At 40.3% G+C, this 22,289-nt stretch overlaps 1 protein-coding gene across 4 annotated transcripts in view; it reads left to right on the top strand.

Moving 5' to 3' along the window:
- Positions 1-22,289, top strand: part of ZMAT3 (zinc finger matrin-type 3) — a 43,795-nt gene that overhangs the window by 12,277 nt on the left and 9,229 nt on the right. For 2 of the 4 annotated variants that reach the window (XM_036754548.1, XM_036754549.1), the window contains exons 3-5: positions 11,747-11,866; positions 17,494-17,660; positions 17,806-17,906. In XM_036754548.1, coding sequence (XP_036610443.1) covers positions 11,747-11,866; positions 17,494-17,660; positions 17,806-17,906 — 388 coding nt within the window. Of the gene's footprint in view, positions 1-11,746; positions 11,867-17,493; positions 17,661-17,805; positions 17,907-18,590; positions 18,694-22,289 lie in introns of all 4 variants that reach the window. The other 2 variants (XM_036754551.1, XM_036754550.1) reach the window with 2 other exon arrangements.

Below are 22,289 nucleotides of genomic sequence, written 5' to 3'. Positions count from 1 at the left end.
GAAACGGTCCAGATGAGAGGTATCAAGGGCCTAAATGGGCATGGAGTTATTGAGAGTCTCTGGTCTCCTAAAAATCAAACAGGAATGCAGGGACATTTGCATGTACACATGGTGCATATGACTTTCATTGGAGGTCTTTCAGATGAGGTGGGATAACCCATTGGGTATGTTAGGCTTTGTTTACTTGGTATGAGTTGAACTAGATGGCCATTAAAGCCCCTTCTGACTCTAAAATTCTGTAATTTGCTTTCATAGGAAAAAACTTAGGTTGCTTTATACATGTTTTAACAATAACAATTGGTAGAGTCACCAGGCATTTTACATGTTATCTCACTCAAGCCTCCCAGTGTAGATGGCTACTACAGATATCATCATCCTCGTCTTACCAGTGAGAACAGTGAGGCTCAGAGATGCAGTGATTTGGCCTGAGCAACATGGCTACTAGGTATCAGAGGAAGAATTTAAATTCTGGTCTTTCTGACCCCAAGTCCCGAATTCTTTCCAGCTGTCTCTACTTGCCAAGATGCTTTTATGTAGCTGTAGATTTAGTTTTTCATAAATAGTTTGGACGGACAATAGTGGAAGCTGCTGGTAACACATGGGGGAACTCAGTATACCTCATATACCATGGTGTTGAGCAGCGAGCCTGAAACAGACAGCAATGAAAATGGGCCCTAGTTCGGATTTTCCCCTGATTTATTGTGCTCTAGCATTCTGATTGTGTGTCTGCTGTTCAATGAGCACTAAAATTGGCCGGTGATCACATTAATGATAGCACTGGTCCCTGGCTACTTCAAGTCTGATATAATTAGTTAATTAAATTTGGAGGGCAAAAAACAGGAAGCAGATTATTGGGTAAATGTCTCAATAATCAGGGTGTTCTTTAGTATTTCTAAATTAGAAAGTGACAGGAGTAGGGCAGCATGTTCTAGGGAGGCAATGGAGAGAGTGGTACCATGGGCAGAGGCCTAGGTTTGTAGTCCTAGTATCTAGGTTTGACCTTGGGCAAGTAATTTAGCCTCTATGTGCCTCAGTTGCCACATCTGTAAAATAAAGGGATTGGATTAGGTGACTTACAAGGTCCTTTCCAGCTCTGGCTCTATAATATTACCCTTACTTGTTGTAGGCACAGGGAGACCAATTCAAATTAGTAATAACGATAATAATTGCTGATATTCATATAGAGTAGGAGTTCTTAACCTGGAGTTCATGGACCTCTAAGGGGTGTGTGGATAGATTTCAGGGGGTCTTTGAGGTTGGATAGAAAAAAAGATTACATCTTTATTCACATTAACCTGTAGCTGAAATGGGTTATTTGTTCCAATTAGGAATGTAGACAACACAAATTTTTCTGAGAAGGGGTCCTTAGACTTTCCCAAGTTGCCAAAGGGTCCATGATACAAAAACATGTTAAGCACAAAAACATGACCCAGAGCCTTACATTTCACCAGATACTTGACATATGTCGCTGCATTCAATCCCCATGACTGCACTGCAGGGTAGGTATTACAGGTGCCATCTTGGTTTTACAGATGAGGAAACAGGGTCAGAGAGATAAAGGCTTTTGTGTGGCTTCCAGATAGTGGTTCAAGGTCTGCTGACCACAGAGCCACGGGCAGAATGATGAGAGGGCTGAGGAAAAGGATGAGACTGGGCTGGAGTTACTGGAATAAGAAATGTGAAGAAAAGCAGAGCTGTAGGCTAATAAAATAGAACCAAGGCACAGAGAACATCTGGAGCAGCTGATGGAGATAACAGCTTCTTTATGTGCTGCTTTAAGTTTGAAGTGGTCATTTTCCATTGTCTCATTTGATCCTCTCAACAATGCTGTGAAGTAGGTGCTATTATTATCCCCATTTTATAAGTGAGAACACTGAGGCTCAGAGTATTAGAAAGTGTTTGAAACCAGATCTGAGTCTGGGTCTTCTTGGTTTTAAGTCAAGTACTCTAATCTACTTCTGCTGCTTCCTATTCTTTTTTTTTTTTAAGGTTATTTTTCAACATTCACTTCCATAAGATTTTGAGTTCCAGATTTTCTCCCCATCTCTCCCCTCTCTCCACCCCAAGACAGTGTGTAATTTGATATGGGCTCTATGTATACATTCACTTTGAACCTATTTTCTCATTAGTCATGTTGTAAAGAAGAATTAGAACCAATGGAAGAAACCATGAGAAAGAAGAAACAAAAAAAAAAAGAGAAAAAAAAAGGAGAGCAAATAATATGCTTCGATCTGATGGAATCCTGGTAGAGCTGCCCCCAGCTCCAATATTCTAACTTCCTTATAGGCCCCACTGAACAGCAGGCCCACTGCCCCTTCCTAGCCACTCACTCCTCCCGCCCCCACTCAATATCCCAACTTCTTCATGTATGCCTCACTGCTCACTAGAACAACAGGTGTGTCCATGAACTCATATTTATCCCAGAAACAGAAGGCATGTCCACGTGATGGTATCCCAGCCACTGCCCCCCAGACCCATTCCTCATAGTTCCCATAGAAACAGCAGGTGAGTCCATGTACTCAATCACAATCACCTCCATCTAGTCTCAGGACCACAATACTTAGCCAATCAGAAAGCAGCACCACCAGGATGCCCAAGCAGGATGTGGACCCTAAAACAATAGAAGGGACTTTCCCTAAGTAGGCACCTGTTCAGTAATAACGAAAACTGTTCTTTAGGTGAACTTGTGACTTAGAGAGGCTTGTTATAATATCATTAGCATACATGACCCCCCCACCCCGCCCCGTGAGTTTTTCTGTACGCATTGTGAGTAATTACTTGCACAGTTCCACTGTGGCTGGGACCCCTCTCCAATTACCTATTCCCTTAACAAACCCCTCCTGCCTTTTTAATATTCATAATTTGTGTTATGTAATTACATCTTTACCCTCCACCCCAAATGTTCACATGGACTATTTGTGCCTGATCTATGGTAGAGCATTCTGGTCTGATCAGCCACAGTTGGATGCATTGAAACTTGACTCTAGCGTAGTGAGGTCATTTTGGTCCTCTTTGATATGAAGGACAACAACCAACTATAAAAATTTGTCTTGCTTTGTGTGAAGTTGCTGGTTTCTCTTGGAACTTAAGCCTAATTCATGAGAGGTGTCAATCTCAATAAATGCCTGTACTTGGATTAGAGGTGGTCTGACTCAGAATTCTTTGAGACAGTTCCATACCAACACATCATGAAACTGCAACAAATCTGCATTCAGACCCCATAGTTCTTTTTCTGGGTGTGGACAGCATTTTCCATCATGAACCCTTTGGAGTTGTCTTGGATCCTTGCATTGCTAAGAAGAGATAAGTCTATCAGAATTAGTCATTGCACAATGTGACTGTTACTATGTACAATGTTCTACTGGTTCTGCTCACTCAGCATCAGTTCATTCAAGTCTTTCCAGATGTTTTTTGAAGTTTGCCTGCTCATCATTCCTTATAGCACAATAGTATTCCATTACATTCGTATACCACAACTTGTTCAGCCATTCCCCAACTGATGGGCATTTCTGCAATTTCCAATTCTTTGCCACCACAAAAAGAGCTGCTATAAATATTTTTGTACATGTGGGTCCTTTTCCCATTTTTATGCTCTCTCTGGGATACAGACCTAGTAGTGATATTGCTGGGTCAAAGGGTATGCACAATTTTATAGCCCTTTGGGCATAGTTCCAAATTGCTCTCCAGAATAGTTGGATCAGTTCACAACTCCACCAACAATGCATTAGTGTTTCAATTTTCCCACATCTCCAGCATTTATCATTTTCCTGTTTTGTCATGTTAGCCAATCTGATACGTATGAGGTGGTAACTAAGAGTTGTTTTGATTTGCATTTCTCTAATCAGTGGTGATTTAGAGCATTTTTTCATACGACTATAGATAGCTTTAATTTCTTCATCTGAAAACTGCCAGTTCATATCCTTTGACCATTTATCAAATAGGGAATGACTTGTGTTCTTATAAATTTGACTCAATTCTCTATCAGAGATAATGGTTGTAAAAATTCTTTCCCAGTTTTCTGCTTCCCTCCTAATCTTGGTTGCATTGGCTTTGTTTGTGCAAAACCTTTTTAATTTAAGGTAATCAAAATTGCCCATTTTGCGTTTCATAATGTTCCCAATCTCTTGTTTGGTCATAAATTCTTCCATTTTTCATAAATCGGACAGGTAAACTATTCCTTGCTCTCCCAGTTTGCTTATAGCATCAGCCTTTATATCTAAATCATGTACCCATTTTGACTTTATTTTGGTATGTGGTGTAAGATCTTGGTATATGCCTAGTTTCTGCCATACTGTTTTCCAGTTTTCCCAGCAGTTTTTGTCAAATTATGAGTTCTTATCCCAGAAGCTGGAGTCTTTGGGTTTATCAAACAGTAGATTACTGTAGTCATTGACTACTGTGTTGTGTAACCTAACCTATTCCACTGATCCACTGCTTTATTTCTTTTTTTTTGGGCAGCTTTTAAAAAAAACTAATTAATTTTTTTAGTTTACAACACTCAGTTCCACAAGTTTTTGAGTTCCAAATTTTCTCTCCCTCCTTCTCCTCCCCCCTCTCCCCAAGACGGCATGTAATGTCATATAGACTCTACATATACCTTCACATTAAACTTATTTATCCAATAGTCAAATTGTAAAGAAGAATTATAACCAATGAAATGAACCATGAGAAAGATATAACAAAACCAAAAATAAAATAAAATAACAAGGAAAAAAAAGAGAGAGCAAATAGTGTGCTTCAATCTGCATTCAGATTCCATAATTTTTCCTCTGGGTGTGGATAGCCTTTTCCATCATGAATCTTTTGGAGCTGTCTTAGAACCTTGCATTGTTGAGAAGAGCCAAGTCTATCAAAGTTAGTCATCACAGAAGCAATGTGTCTGGTTGTATACAATGTTCTCCTGGTTCTGCTAATCATCATATATAAGACTCTGCAAGTTCTTATGTAGTCCATCTGATCCTCATTTCTTATAGCACAATAGTATTCCATTACATTCATATACCACAACTTGTTCAGCCATTCCCCAACTGATGGGCATCCCCATGATTTCTAATTCTTTGCTACCACAAAAAGAATTGTTGTAAGTATTTTTGTACATATGGATTCTTTTCCCCTTTGTATGATCTTTTTGGGATACAGACCTAGTAGTGGTATTGCTGGGTCAAAGGGTATGCACAATCTTATAGCCCTTTGGGCATAGTTCCAAATTGCTCTCCAGAATGGTTGGATCAGTTCACAACTCCACCAACAATGCAATAGTGTTCCAGTTTTCCCACATCTCCAGGATTTATCATTTTCCTGTTTTGACATGTTAGCCAATCTGAGAGGAGAGATGTGGTACCTGAGAGTTGTTTTGATTTGCATTTCTCTAATCAGTGGTGATTTAGAGCATTTTTTCATATGACTATAGATATCTTTAATTTCTTCCTCTGAGATCTGCCTATTCATATCCTTTGACCATTTATCAATTGGGGAATGACTTGTGTTCCACTTTATTTCTTAGCCAGTACCAAGTAGTTTTGGTGATTTCTGCTTTGTAATACAATTTAAGGTCCGGTATGGCTAGGTCACCTTCCCTAGCATTTCTTTTCGTTAATTCCCTTGATATTCTGGACCTTTTGTTCTTCCAGATGAATTTTGTTATTATTTTTTCTAGTTCTATAGAACAGTTTTTGGTAGTTTTATTGGTATGGCACTGAATAAGTAAATTAGGTAGAATTGTTATTTTTATTATATTAGCTCAGCCTACCCCCAAGCACCTGATGTTTTTCCAATTATTTAGATCTGACTTTATTTGTGTGAAAAGTATTTCGTATTGTGTTTATAAAGTCCCTGGGTTTGTGCCTCCTATTCTTTAGACAGAAAAAGTCTTTCAGAATTTCTGAAAAGCCAATTTAAACTTACCTGTTTTCTATGGGACAGGCCATCTGATTTTGTTCTTTGTCTTATGCAAGATAGGTGGAAGGGCTGAGGATTTTATTGACTTGAGACATCTCCCAGTGTGGGAATTCCTTCCACCACTTTAAATTGTAGTTCCTCTGTGGCATAGTAGTTAAGTCCTATGGAATTTCTGAGTCAGTGCAAGAAGTTTTCCTGACTCCAAGCCCAGGACCCTTCTGTATGGGATGCTATTAAAAATCTGTCCTTTATCTTTTTCCAGTGGAGTAGAAGAGCTTACTTTCTATGACTTGTTATGGAATTTTTCTTTTGAAGGGGTCTAGACCTATGATTTTCATTGTTATAGGAAACTCCTTCTATGGCATAGAACAGCACCTTTTCTATACCTTGTCATTTTAGGATCAAAGATCTTGAGCTGGAAGGGACCCCAGAGGCCATTGTGCCTCCACACTTTCATTTTACAAAGGAGGAAGTCAGGGCCCAGGAGAATTGCATGGGGCATGGAGGAGTTAATTGCCAGGATGGATCAGAGGCTGCCTCGACCCCCCAGGCTGGCCCTCTAGCTTCCATGCTGTGCTGTAGTTTATAAAAATTTTCATTGGCATCATATATGTTAGTTTTAAGCCATGCACATATTACCCTTTCCCCCAGAAATCTTAGCTCATTAATTCTAATGTGGAAATCACAAATGGTAGGTGTTTAATAAGTACACATAGTAGGCACTTAACTGATGTTTATTGGTTGTTTAATTGAAATTTGCCTCACTGACAGAAGGGAAAGCCATTTGTCCAGTATGAGTGGTGTCTTGCAATATTTTAACATATCATATTTCCACAATCTGGAGCATTTAATGAACACTTCTGGAACATTTTCTTGCTTCTTTGGATGGGCCAGATCTGGTGGCTGCTATGGAGTTTGCATAAAGTTAGCAGCTTTTGCCTTGTTTCAGGGATTCTTATATTGGTCAGCCAGCCCCCAAATTCTTCCAGGCTGTTTTATTTTTAAATGAGGTCATTTATATTTATAGCTACAAAATCATGGCTTCGGTTGTAACTTAATTTAAAAATCAAATCACTGGAGACAAACCATGCCTTCATTTTTATTAGCATCTATCTGCAGGCTGCTGCCCCTTAGGGGCAAGCCTAGTGTGCTATACAACAACATTGTCTTATCAGCAAAAATGTCCAGAGAGAAGATGTTCCGAGGAGGAAATTTATGAACCCACATTGGGGGAAACCCCCAAGAAGCATGTTGAGAAACTTGCATTTCTTTCCCCCCTCCCTTAATAGTATTTTATTTTTTCTGATTACATGTAAAGAGAGTTTTCAACATTCACTTTCATAAGATTTTGAGTTCCAAATTTTTTTTTCCCTCCTTCCCTCCCCTTTCGCTTCCCCAAGACAGCAAGCAGTCTGATATGAGCCTCACATTTCTGCTACTGGATCATAGGTTTAGAGCTGGAATGGCCCCAACAATCTCAGTTTAGCTCTGTCTTTTTTTAAACTGAAAACGAAACTGAGGCCCAGAGATGTTAAGTGGTGTCATTGTCACACAGCAACTTAGTATCAGGCAGGATCTGAACCCAGGTCTATAAACCATGCCATAATGATCATAGACTTAGGGTTGCAAAGGAATGTGAGGGATCACTGAGTCCAACCTCCTAATTTTATAGATGATGAAACAGGTCCAAAGAAGGTAAAGTGACTTGTTCAAAGTTTTGATTTGAATCCAGGTCTTGCGACTCCAAAGCCAGTGTTCTTGTCTTATTTGTTACTGTCAAGAGCAAGTTGAGATAGTGATATCATGCTGTTAATAGTAAGCTGGAGAGGACACAGTCCCTTTTAAAGTGTCTTCTCTGCTTTCTCAAATGTGGGTTAGTATTTACGTTCAGTCGTTCTAGTCATATCTGGCTCTTTGTGACCCCATTTTAGGGTTTTCTTGGCAGAGATACTGGAGTGGTTTGCCATTTCCTTCTCCAGATCATTTTACAGATGAGGAAACTGAGGCAAATGGGGTTAAGTGGCTTGCCCAGGGTCACACAGCTGGTAAATGTCTGAAGATGGAATTAAACTCAGGTCTTCCTGACTCCAGACCTGATACTCTCCACTGTACCACATATTAGTTTTTATAATGTTTAGTAATTAGGTAACAACTGGCCACTTGTCTTATCTGCAGTTCTGTTATGTGGTATTCAAGGGAAGGATGAAAAGAAAAATCAGTGTTCAGGGGGAAAAATAGTTACCTTTAGAAGGAATAATGTTTAATGTAGCCAGTTTATTTTATGTAGTGTCTATCAAAGAAGGCAGCTAGGTACTGTCTCTAGGTTAAAAATTCTGCTTGAACATAAAATCACATTTAACATTTGCTTTTTAACACCAAATCACCAAAGTTTGGAAAGCATGGGTTCTTTCTAACAGACTTCTGCTAGGTCATATGAGGTGGGCCACCTCTGGTGTACCCAGACTTCACCCACCACCCACCAATGGTGGGATTGAGCATGGCTCTGTGTGTGTGTGTGTGTGTGTGTGTGTGTGTGTGTGTGTGTGTGTCCAATGCTAGAAAAAAAATAAACCAATCCTGTAAAAAAAAAAACTGTCATAGTCCTGCAGTGGAAGCAGGAGAGGTCAAAGTTCATATTTAGTACTAATTATGCTTTTTATCTGAGTCGTTGAATGGATAAAATCAGAGTTACAGAGTTATAGTCACAGAGTACTAGTGTTGGCTGGGGGCTGGGGTGGGAACCCTGAATTTGAATCCCACCCTAGTCACCCATTACTTATATGAACTTTGGCTGGTTGCTGCAGCTGTGTCTAAGTTTCCCAATTCAAAAGAACGTGAACTCCCTGAAGGCAAGGTCTGTTTCCCCCTTGTCTTTGTAATCCTAGAGTCTAACACAATGATGTTTAGCAGGTAGGTTCATGTTTGTTGATAGATTGATTTGGGAGAAAAAAGAGAAGAGTGGTAGAGAGGGAGAGAATGCGTATATTCCATCCTTTACTAAGTGGTTGTAGGAGAAGTGCCTTGTAAACTTTAAAATGCTCCAGAAATGTAAGATAATATATGATCATTGTACAGTGGAAAGATCATATTACTGAAGTGTAAGGATTTGGTGGCTAAATCAAGCACTAAAAATGTTTTGTAGACAGGGTTAACAACCTCCCTAGCTGCTGCTGTTGCTGCTGCTAATAGCTGAGAGGCATTATTCCATTGGATCCAAACAAGCTGGGAAGGTAGATACTTGAAAAAAAAAACAACTCCTCCTTTAATTTCATTGATGGTAGGGAACTCTTGGTGTGAAAACTCCCTCTATCAGGGCCAAATTATGATGTGACTGTAACTTAGTCCTAGAGGGATGTCTACTAGGGCTGGAGAAGGCACAAACATAATCAATATGTGTCAGAACCAGGTCTTCCTGACTCCAAGGCCAGCCCTCTATCCCTCTTAGGGGGTAGATATTTTAGGGATTATCATCCCTGTTTTACAGATGAGGAAAACAGGCTCAGAGATGTTAAGTGATTTCCTCAGGGTCACACAGCTGGTTAGTTCCTTGAGGGTGGGGATTTTTTTCTTTTGTCTTTGTATTTCCAGCACATAGCACAGTTCCTGGTAAGCAATAAGAGTTTAATAAATGCTTGTGGAATGGATAAATGAAAGTGGCAGTGGTGGGATTTGAACCTAGGTTTCTCTTAACTCTCAAATCTAGCACTCTTCATTATACTCACTGTTGAATAAACAAAGGAGCAACAAATAATACGAAATTGAATACTAATTGAAATGTTCCTCAAATATAAGAAGTCAGTATTACTTAAGTCCTGATAATAGTGGACTCCTTAATGTTGCCCCCCAGACTTTCGATCCAGACTGAACTTTTAAACATAAACCTCTTAGTCATTCTTAGATTTTGATAATTTAAATACACACATTTGAGGGAATCCTTTACCTGGCTTGTTTTGTCACCTTGCATTATCTGAAACAAACAAAAAAAAAGTATTGCTCAGGCTTCTGCCTCCTCCTCCACATCACTTTGTATCCTTTCTTACTCTAACCATTGGTGCACGTGTTAGAAGAACACTGATAAATTGGGATGATAGCATAACCAAAACAGTCTGAAAGTCAGATGGCTTTATCCTCTGGCCAAATATCAATTACTTTGGAATCCTGGCCTAATAACAGCATGGTGCAATGTCTAGAGCAGTCGATTTGGAGTTGGAGGACCAGGGGACAAATCCTACCCCTATGTGACCTTGGGTAAGTCATTTCTCATCTCTGGGCCTCAGTTTCCTTCTCGGTAAAATGTGAGGGGAGGTTAGATCAGATGGCCTCTGCGAGCCTTTCAGGTTTACTCTGAGATCTTCTGAAACTGTTAGAGAGAACTGAGAATGGCATTTAGTTCCTATCCAGGCAGTAATGTGTGATTGTCATTAAGTTAGAGAAAGTACAGGGATCTAGGGGACAACTCAATGTATTTTCAGAGTTTTACAAATTTCATTTCTCCTGGTTTTGGTGCAACACCTTCTTTCTGGCACTTTTTCTGTTTTATTGGTGATGCATTGGATAGAGTGCTGGTTGTGGAATCAGGAAGACCTGAGTTAAAATCTGGCTTTAGATACTTACTAGCTATGTGACCTTGGGGAAGTCACTTAACCATGTTTGTCTCAGTTTCCTCATCTGTAAAATGAACTGGAGAAGGAGATGGCAAACCACTCCAGTATCTTTGCCAAGAAAACTCCAAATGAAGGCACAAAGAGTCAGACATAACTGAAATGACTGAACAACAATAAGGAAAGTAATTGGCTATGTTCAGATCAGGAATTAACCAATTCTCATGCTAGAATCTGTATGGAGTTCAGTGAGTTAATTTTTTTTTAATGGTGCTGAAAGCATGAAATCTGTGTAGTAGGGCTGGATTCAGTGGGTACAGATCCCACTCCAGCTACTACCTGTGTGACTACTTCCCTTCTCTGAGACACAGTTTTCTTATCTGAGAAATGAGGGTATTGGTTTAGATCAGAGATTGTTAACCTGGGGTCTTTATTAAATTTTAAATAAAATTAAAATTAAATTAAAATATATTAATTTTTTTGCTGTCTCAATATAATTGTTATCATTTGCAATCTTATGTATTTTATTTTATTTATATTTAAAAATAAGCTTTTAAAAAATCATTTGTTTTTTCACATTATCATAATTTCCTCCAGCATCTCTACCCTCCCAGAGAGCCATCTCATATTGCAATTTTTTTTTTTAAAGAAAATAAGAGGGGAAAAAATCAGCATAACTGGTCAGTACATTGAAAAAGACTGAAAATATGTGCAATGTGCAACACTTCTGCTGAGGAATGGAGTGGAGGCATCTTCTCATATCTGTTCCTTTGAGTCATGCTTGTTCTTTTTAACTTTGAAACATTGACTTTTGTGGTTGTTCATTTCTATGTATTTTATTTTATGCTTTATTTTATTTTATTATTATTCTGAGGAGAAGCCCACAGGCTTCAACAGACTGACTCTGAAAAAAGGGGTCTCTGATGCATAAAGGTTAAGAACCTTGGGGCCAGAAGACAACTGAAGTTCCTCCCTAAATAATTTCCCTACATGAAATTACTTTGTATTTACTTTTTGTCAATATTGTATTCCACTTATCTTGGTATATATTGTATCTCCCTAGATCAAGAAGTATTTGGGTTCATGGAGTGCTTCGCTTTTGTCCTTTGTATTCAGCATAGTACCTGGCACATAGTAGGTGCTTAATTTATGCTGGGTGAATGAATGATTGGGTGTTGATTAAAAAAAATAGACTCACATGATTGAAAACTTTCCTGGTGACAATGACTTATGCCATCTATTTCTAGGGTAAAAATCATAGTAAGAAACTCCGGAATTACTATGCGGCGAGTAGCTGTCCACCCTCCACCAGAATGAGCAATATAGTGGAGCCTGTACCCCCTCCTGTTGTGCCAGCTCTCCCCCAGGTAAGGTGGGAAGAGATGTTGGTCAGAAAGTTCTCACCTTTCTTAGGAACAAAATCTTCTTGTCTTATTCGATGAGGAACAGTCCTGGCAGATGTTTTTGTGGCAGATGGGAGCTAGAAGATTAATGGATAGTCAAGAATGAGAGCTGTTTAATTTTTTCTGCAGACCCATTATCAGACAGGTGGCCTGAAATGTGGTCCTGTCTCTCCCTCCTCATTCAGGGGCCTGGGTTTGATGGACGCAAAGTTTTGCTAGCCTTAGTAGTGGAGATTTTACATTGAGTGGGACCCAGATGTGATGACAATATAGTTAATGGGAGTCTGTCTCTCTGTAATCTTCCACTTCCTAGGTTAAGTAAATCCAGTCTGCCAGACTGAGAAGAAGGAGTGATTTCCAGGCTGTTCCTGAATGTGCAATTGGAGGACCTCATTCCATCACAAATAATCCCTTTTGCTGGCTACCTAGCAGGAAGCCTGATTTAACCTCCTTCTGGAATCCAATATCAAGTGGAAAAACTTGAACAAAAATCCAAATTCATCTCTCAGCCAAAATTCAGAGATCTTTGAAGAATAGCTCAAGGGTGTAAATTTGAGAATTGGACAAAAGAGGAGTCTGTTCCTTCATCTGCCTTGGATTTGTCATATAGACTGTTGGGTAAAATATCCTTCAGCCAATCAGTCAATCAGCAATCATTTATTAAGTGTCTCCTTTGTGCCAGGCACTGTGTCAGGATCTGGGGGGTGTAAGATAGAGTGAAATAGCTCCTGCCTTCAGGCAGCTTCCTGTTCTTTTTTTCTGGGTGGGGGTTAGTTCTATTTCTTTCCACTTCAATTTGCAGGCTATAAAGCAGGAATAATAATACTAGCCACCCACACCATTTTCCACTCCCTAAAATGAAATGACACCCTCCAAACCAGGCAACCTCATGAGTTGTTATAAAACTGAACCACTAAATTTCATGAGTTTCTTAGGAAATATGAGAAATACAATGTAGAATCACAAGTCAAGAGAGGACCTTGAGTCAAGATGGGACCTTTAGAGGTTGACTGGTTAAGTTGAGTGGTTTCCACCTTGGGGATGTCTCAGGTAGACTGTGGGTTCAGCCAGAAAGTCAGAGCAGGTGCTGCTGCTACTTGCATGTCGTTCAGCTGGCACAGGATGCAGACTTGTCCACTTGTCAGTTGGTATGGGGGGAGTTCCTTTTGGGGGAATGGGCTGGACTAGTGCCCATTGATGTGCCCTTTAATTCTCTGATTGCATTATTCTGTGAAGAACATGTTTCTATCCTAAGTGACAAGTACTTGAAATTTATCTAGCATAGCTAAAGAACATTGGGCAGATATATGAATAGAGCTGCTTAAGTCTTAGTATAGCTTTCCTCAAATGCTAAGAGGAAATGACTGAGGTACAGAAGAATCTCGGTAGGTTTTTTCGGATTCCCCTAATTGATTTCATCATCCCTCCTGCCCTCAAACCCTAAACCATTTTTCCTGACTTTTGGTTAATTATGCCATCATCTCCAAGTCACCTAGATTTGAAACTGTGGGACCATATTTGTCTTCTCTGATCCACTTAGGCAGTCACTATCAAGGCTTGTAAGTTTTCCAAAAACATATCAACAGCCCTCCTTTCCTGTCCCCACTGCCATACCCTGAGTTTGGCCCTCAGTTCCTTGTGCCTAGCCCATTCATGCTGGATGAATGAGAAGAACAGTTAAGCACTTCCTGAATTCAAGATATGCTATGGTGCCAAATGCTAAGTAAGCTATAGCCCCTCACATTTGAATTGTCCTTTTATAGTTTGCACCTCTTTTGGTCCTGAGGTCAGTTTGGCGGTCGTTTCCATTTTACAGAGGCTGAAATGTTCAAGTCACTTGGCTAAGATCCCACAGCTACTAAGTGGTGGTGGCAAGACTGGAATAACTCTTCTGACTCCCACCTCCAGGGCTTTCTTTGTTCTTCTCCGATCATAACAGCCACCTGGCCAATCTCTTCATCTAGAACCCCCATCCAATTTACTAGACAGATGCATTGTGATGGATCCAGGTTACCAATGACTTGGATACTCCATTTAATAATGCCAGTTGATTCCCCCTCCCCATCCCTGCTCCTATACCTTTGCATCTTGTGGATTTCTTGTTAATGTCTAGAGGTCTTCTTTTTTTCCCCTCTCTACCCCTTTTTTTCCTCCTCCAACCCATCTCTCTCTCTTCTTCAAGGGTACCAATGTAACACTTGGGTTGAACACTGGTAGATTTTCATTCTTACTCTCTGGCTCACTGCCTTTTTTACTCATACATAGTTAATGGATTTGGAGATGAAAGGAATCCTAGAGGTTATCTTGTCCAACTTCCTCATTTTACAGATGAGGAAATGGAGGCCAGAGAAATATGTGTATACACACATATCACTGTATCACTTTTAGCAACGCTAAAAATTCAACCTATGTCTTCTTGAACAAGGAGCTTCCCACATATTCATTAAAATATTAGACTGTTGTTACTCCAGAGTTGTGAGTCTTGGAGACTGGGAGGATGGTGGTACTTTAGACTGTAATAGGAGAGTAGGAAGGAGGGGAGTGTTGAATGGAGGAGATGATGAGTTCAGTTTTGGACATGTTGAGTTTAGGATATCTATGGGATGTCCAGTTTGAGTTGTCCAATAGGCGGTTGGAGATGCAAGACCAGAGGTCAGGAGAGAGGGTAAGGCTGGATAAATATATATGAGAATCACCTGCATAGAGATGAAAACTGAAACCATGGGAGCTGATGAGGTCACCATGTGAAATATTATGGTGGGAGAAGAGAAGGAGGCCCAGGATAGAGCCTTATGCCACCCCCATGGTTAGTGGGCATGACCTTGATGAAGAACCAGCAAAGGAGACTGAGAAGGAGAAGTCAGAGAAGCAGGAGAACCAGGAGAGAGCAGTGTCCTAATAACCTACAGAAGAGAAAATCTCCAATGGATCAGCAGTATCAAAGGCTATAAAGAGAGATCAAGAAGGATGAGGATTGAGAAAAGCCCATTGGATTTGTCAAGAGATCATTAATAACTTTGGAGAGAGCAGTTTCAGTTGAATGATGAGAGCAGAAGCCAGACTTAAGCAAAGTAAGAGTGAGAGAAAAGGAAGTGGAGTTATGCGTGATCTTCTCAAAGAGTTTTGTTAGAAAATGGAGGAGAGAAGTAGGACAATAACTAGGGTTTCTGGAGAATTAAAGAGACATGGGCAATGGGAAGCATCCCTTAGAGAGAGATTGATGATAAAGAGAGAGTGGGGATGATAGAGGAGAAAATCTGCTGGAGAAAACAGGATGGAATGGGATCCCTTGTGCCCGTAGAGGGATTTGCCTGGGAAAGGAAAAGATGTACTTCACTTTTGGATTGTTCTTTTACACTCCTTTTTGGTCCTCAGAAAGCCCTGAGGTCAATTTGGCAAGTGTTTCCATTTTACAGAGCAGGAAACTTAGGTTGAAATGTCTAAGTCATTCGGCCAAGATATCATAGCTACTAATGGCGGAAGCAGTAATGGAATAACTTCATGTGAGAAAGGGTAGAAGGGAGAGAGTGGCAGAAGGGATCTGAGTGATGTGAGATGAAGAGGAGGGCAGAAGAGAGAGCTCTCAGTAAACGGCCTCAAATTTTTCAGTGAAATGTGTCATTATTATCATTTGAGTGGGTGAGAAAGGAGAGAAGCAAGGGAGGTTTGAAGAGGGTTGAAAAAGTTTGGAAGAGCCAGTATGGTGAGTAGGATAGTGAATTGCTTAAGTAGGTGAAAAAAGGATTGCCTTGCTAAAGTGAGAACCCAGTTGAAATTATGTAATGTTTGTAGTGGATTCATTAGCATGGCTTCATGATTTTGTTGTTCTTTTCACTTATACTTTTGTAGACCTGTGTATGTGTGTGTGTATGTATATGTATGTGTATTGTTTTCCTAATTCTCCACTTAATTTCACTTTGCGTAAGTTCATGTGTCCTTTCAGACTTCTCTGTATTCATCAGTTTCGTTGTTTTTTGTAGCACAGTAAGATTTTGTGATGCTCATGTACCCCAATTTGTTTAGCTCTTCCCTAGTGGGCATCCACTTTATTTTTGCTACCACAGGTATTTGTTATATGAATATTTTTGCCTACATGGGGCTGTTCTTTTTGTCATTGATCTACTCGGGGTATAGACCATAGGGTCTTGTATACAATAGGCATTCAGAAAATATTTTTTGATTAGTCACTGATCGTGAGAGATGACACAGTGTAGTGGATAGAGGGGCTGGCTTTGGAGTGGCCTCAAGTATTGCCTTTGTTGCATATTGCTGTGTGACCCTGAACAAGTGACTTTATGCCTCAGTGCCCCAGACACTCTTAATAGACCATGAGTTAGAGTAAGCTGCTGATCCTCATTGGTAGAGGGGACTTCCACATTGGTTGCTGGCCAGTGAAACCTTAGCTGTAGACCGTATTTGTTTTATTTTCATTCTTGCTTACCCCCTGCCCATCATCCAGTCGTTTAAATTATGTCCAACTCTTCGTGATCCCATTTGGGGTTTTCTTGGCAGAAATACTAGAGTGGTTTGCCATTTCCTTCTCCAGCTCATTTTCCAGATGAGGAAACTGAGGCAAGCAGGCTTAAGTGACTTGCCCAGGGTCATGCAGCTAGTAAGTGTCTGAGGCTATACTTGAACCTCACTCTAGGCTAGGTGTTCTATCCACTGCACCACCTAGCTGCCTTTGCTTACCCTCCCGGTTAGTTCTGGGATGAGATTTATTTAGTTTTTTCCTGGTGAGGTTTCTTAGGCCTTATTTTCAAAGCTTTGACTGATATCTGATCTCAGTCTTTACTCCACTACAACTTCAATTCTTTTTCTTATTTCCATAGTGGGAAGCATAATCAGACATTCACATATTAAAATATATATACATATATATGTCTATATATATATATAGACATATATATGTATATATAGATATAGTATATATTGTATGTGTGTGTGTGTGTGTGTGTGTGTGTGTATATATATATATAGTATATATAAATATAAGTGAAGGATTGTAGTAACACAAAATCACAATTAGAAAATGATCTTCTTTAAAGAGCCAAGACCTCCTACCAGTGAGAATAAAAAAAAATCTTATTCCTTTTATCTTGAAAGTAGCTTATGCTGAACTGTCACACTTCTCCAGATTTCCTAGGAAGGGAGCTGAGAATCCTGGATGACTCCACAGGGGGCATAGAGGGATATTAGTTGGAGTTAAAGGATCTGGGTTCGAATTTTGACTCTGCCACTTAGGACCATAAAATCATAGATTTAGAACTGGAAAGGGTATGAGATGCTATCTAGTCTCAGATCTTCTTTTTAGAGATCCTCATCTCATCAGGTGAGGCCTGGAGAGACTTGCCCAGGGGCTTCTTTACCTACGTGACCTTAAGGTCACTCTCCCCATCTTGGCCTCAAAATCCTTATCTATAAAATAAAGGGGTTGGATGTCTCTTTCAGCTGTCAATCCATGATACTGTAATTCCCGAGGTGGTTGTTCAATGCTAAGGAGGGCCTTTGAGAGGGGCCGAAGAAGCCAGCTTCCTTGCAAGTCCTCTGTCAGATGATGCCATTTTCCCCTGTTGCTTCTCTGTTGTCAGGTGGATGTCTCCAAGCCGGGCAGCAGAGTGATTAGGGCCACTGAGAACGATTACTGTAAGCTCTGTGATGCTTCCTTTAGTTCCCTTGCTGTGGCCCAGGCTCACTACAAGGGGAAGAATCATGCCAGGAGGATGAGACTGGTGGAGGCCCAGAACAACTTGTCCTTGTAGGTATCACTCATCTTTATCTAAGACTGCCAACCTAGTGTGTGGGGCTTGTGGACAGGACATGCTGCTTTGAATGGGCTTCTAGTCACATCTCTTTCTCTGCCCTTTCCCCAACACCCCCTTTTTCCCATTTGTCTTCTTCAGGGATTCATCAGAGGTGAGTCAACGGAGGACCCGGAAAGAAGGAAATGAATATAAAATGATGCAAAATAGGAGGAATGCATATGCTCTTCAAAATAATACAGGTACCTTAGATGTCTCCTCCTAATTTGCCTGTAGCCAGGGTAGAGAAATTGTCAGAAAAAAAATGTTTTTGTCTCTTATCATACATCCTGATAATTTTTGGAGTAATAATTCCTTTGTTGCTGTGGCATTGTGGGTAGAGTGGTAGCCCTGAAGCAAGACCAGGGTTCAAGTCCAGTCTGTGATGCTGGTGTGCTCTCTCCCTCTCTCCCTCTCTCTTTCTCTTTCCCTCTCCCTCTCTCCTTCTCCCTCCTTCTTCTTCTCCCTCTCTCCCTCTCCCTCTCTCCCTTTCCCTCTCCCTCTCTCCTTCTCCCTCCTTCTCCCTCCTTCTCCCTCTCTCTCCCTCTCCCTCCGTGTGTGTGTGTGTGTGTGTGTGTGTGTGTGTGTGTGTGTGTGTGACTGAGGGCCTGTCAGTTAACTTTTCAGTATTAGGCAACTTTCTAAGGTTAAGTTACAAAGGGATTTTTTACATCAGTAGCAGGAAATTCCAAGTCAATAAGCATTTATTTAATGCCTACCATGTGCTATGTTCTATGCTAAGCACTGGAGATGAAAAGAAATGTGAACTAATAATAATTATAGTAATAATGCTATTCCTGTTAAATATTGTTGTATATCATAATAGCTAACATTTATATGGTGCTTTAAGGTTTACAAATATCTCATTTCATCCGTTCAAAAACCAGTCCCTGCTCTCAAGGAACTCATACCTCTTATGCAAATGAAATTGCTTTGGTACCACAAAGTTGCTGAAGAAAATTGGAATATTTGACTCACAGACTTAGATAGGTGAGAAGTAGGATGTGCTTTGCTTTTTTTCTTTTGTAGAATTCTCATTGCTTTCATTTTAACCATTCACATTGTGGTTTCCTTATCAGTTTCCTTATCTATTTCCTCTAATATTTGCCAACTGGATGATTTGCGCTTGGCTATACAAATGGGCTGGATCAGCTTATTTCAGGATTTTCTTTTTAACCTCCATAGGCATATTCTGATATGTTCTCTTCCCCTAACAGCATATACTCTTTAACAAAGAAAAACAATTAAGCAAAATTGACTAACAAAGCAACTAAGTCTGCTGGTATATACAACATTCTTTTTTTTTAAAATAATTAATTTGTTTATTTTTGGTTTTTAACATTCACTTCCATAAGGTTTTGAGTTCTGAATTTTCTCCCCCATCTCCTCCTCCCCCCTTCCCAAAAAGGCGTACATTCTGATATAAGCTCTGCTTATTCATTCGTATTACACATATTTTCACATTAGTCAGGATGTAGAGAAGAGTTAGAACTAATGAGAGGAATGACAAGAAATAAGAAAAAGAAAAACAAAACAACAAAAGAAAAGGAGAGCAAATAGTCTGCTTCCATCTGCATCCAGACTCAAAAGTTCTTTCTCTGGATGTGGATAGCATTTTCCATCATTAGTCTTTTGGAGAATACATTGATAGGGAAATGGGGGTCAGTGGTTCCCAGTGTAAGCAGAGAGAGAGAGTCATTAAAAACCAGTTTGGGTCATTCAGAGCTAAGCTAGCTCTTGCATTTGTATAGTTGCAATTTGATTTTTTGAGTCTAGTTTTATGATCTGTGTATTTATCTATGCATATGAATGTAGGGAGGCAGCCTTGTGTACTGGATAGATAATCAGTTTTGGAGTTTTGAAGACATGGTGTTAAGTCCTACCTTTGATACTTGTTGGCTGTGTAGCCCTGGGCAAGTCACTTAACTTCTTTGTTGCCTTAGGCAACTCTCCAGGCCTATAAATTGCATACTGTTTTGCCCAGGGGAGATACAGAGATGGCAGGCAGCTGGTGATTTGTGACTGGAAGAGACAGACAGACAGACAGACACACACACCCACTCCCCCCCATGCACGCACACGGGGCTATGGATGTGAAGGCTGGATATAAAGACCTAGAAGTCTGCAAAGTAATGATAAGAACCCATGGGAACCAGTAAGATTACTCATTGAGAGATGGTGAAGAGATAGAAGACAGGGCTGAAGACATAGCCCTGAATGGGGCTATATCCATGCTTGGGAGGTTGGATGTGGATGATGATTCTACAAAGGAGCCTGAGGAGAGATGAAAGTTAGTAATGCCATGAAAGCTTAGGGAGATGGGGCTATCCAGGAGGAGGGAATGTTTAACATTGTCAACTACTGTAGAGAGGTCAAGAAGGAGGAGGACTGAGGAAAGGCCAGTGGTTTGAGTAGCTCAGAGATCGGACAAGCAGTCTACAAGTATTTATAAAGCATTTTCCACGTGCCAGGCTTTATCTTAAGTGCTGAGAATTCTGCCCTCATGGAGCTCACATTCTGATGGGGGAGGGGAGACAACACAGAAACGACTATATAAACATATAAGGTATTTACAGATTAAATGGAAGGTGACTTTAGGCATGGGTTGGACATATAGGATTAGGGTTAGAGATATGGTTAGAAAATCTGATAGAAAATGGATATACACACATGCATATATATACACATATACATACATATACATATATACACACACACACATATGTGTGTGTGTGTATATATATGTGTGTGTATATATATATATATATATATATATATATATATATATATATATATATACACATGCATATGTATAATTCCAGACAGTGGGATAGGGTTAGATATTTGGGATTGTGTTAGATATTTAAGGAAATCATGAATAATCCAGGAGAGAGCTGTTTTGATTGCACTGGTTTGAGAAGTGAGTGGGAGGTAAGGAAGGTAGAGGTAGTGAGCATAGAAACCAGTCACCTTTCTTCTTAGGGTCTCTGTTTCTTCATCTGTAAAATGAAGGGGTGGGCCTAGATGAACTCTGAAGGTCCCACCAAGGTCCCACCTGACTTGCAGCCTCAGCTTCCCGTGTTACCTAATGAATGTTTCTTTTCAATGACTTCTGCCTTTGTTCCAAAGATGCCTTTACCATTGCTCCCAACAGTTCTGGAGAGGGCTTGTTTGGGTATTTCTTTCAAAGCCTGTTTTGGAGTGAGACTCTGAGTCCATGTCTCATTCTTGAGACTCCTCAGGGATATTAAATCAACTTGAGTCACCAGATTTGGCCACAAATGACATTTGACTATTTCTCTAAGTCATAACCATTCTGAAGAGGTAAATGACAGAATATGAGAGTTGGAAGAAGCTTCTGTGGTCAGCTGAAATAATGAAGAATATTTGACTGGGTTAGAGGTACTGAAGGCAGTTCTTGAAGAGAAGTCCCCCCACATGTATTGGGCAGTGACACTGTTGTCCACATAAGGAAATAGTCTCACAAAAAGCTACTTTGAAGAGGACATCAGGCTATATGCTTAAGTATTGATTAGTTGTCTTAGAATTTGGATCCTTTGCTTTATAGTCATTTCTCACCGCTCTAGATTTCCAATGATGGTGTCTTTGCAGGGACAGTGAGGATAGTGAGTGGGGAGGATATAGAAAAAAATTAACAGATGAAGAAGGAAAAAGAGTTGGTATTGTTCAATGCATAGAGATCTAGTCTGGATGCCAGGAAGACCTGTGTTCAAGGTGTTTCGGGGAAGAGTGCTGGACATGGAGTTGGAAAGATCTGAGCTTAAAGTTTGCCTCAGACCTTTACTAGCTGTATGACTCTGGACAAGTTACTTAATATCTCAGCCTCAGTTTCCTTTATAAAATGAAGGGGTTGGACTTAGTGGCCTTTAAGATCTCTTATACCTCTAAAATCTATGATCCTGTGATCTGTGATCCTTTAAGTCTTGCCTCTGCTACATACTGATTTTTGTGACTCTTTGTAAGCCACTTAACCTATCTTGGTCTCAGTTCCTTTATCTGTAAAATGATCCTATAAATCCTGCCTCTGACACAGATTGGCTATGTGACCCTGGGCAAGTCAATGTTCTCAGCCTCTCTAACCAATGAAATCACCAGTCTAGTCCTTATCCTCAATTCTTAGGAAGAAGACAGGGTGTAGGCTGATGATATGTTGGAAAAAAGGTGAGATAAGAAAATCTTGGGTCCAGTGGTTTGTGAAGATAAGATCTGTTGGTTAAATCTTGATGATGTTAGATTTGCACTCTAACCTTTCAAGCTTTGATCTCCCTGAGGGAGTCTGGAGAGGAGCAGATATCTGGGTAGGCTGCAACTCCTTTCATAGGGACCAGGTGATTGGTTTGGCTTGGCTCGGCTACTTGCTGTTTCTATTGTTACAGGAAAGTGCCATGGTAAGCAGCTAGTGAGGCTAAGTTCTGCTCCTCTCCCTCTTTGACCTGCCCCCTTCTTACGGGTGGCTGCCAGCTCCCTTGTAAGTCTGGGTTCCCTGCCTTGCAGAAACATTTTTACCATCTGGAAGGCTCTTTGCTACCATCTATTTTCTTGATGAGAGACTCTTATCTTCTGTC

This window comes from Trichosurus vulpecula, chromosome 4, assembly GCF_011100635.1.
Source record: "Trichosurus vulpecula isolate mTriVul1 chromosome 4, mTriVul1.pri, whole genome shotgun sequence".
NCBI classification, from domain to species: Eukaryota; Metazoa; Chordata; class Mammalia; order Diprotodontia; family Phalangeridae; genus Trichosurus; species Trichosurus vulpecula.
The sequence above is the reverse complement of the archived record's forward strand: the minus strand, read 5'-3'. Positions and strand labels throughout refer to the sequence as shown.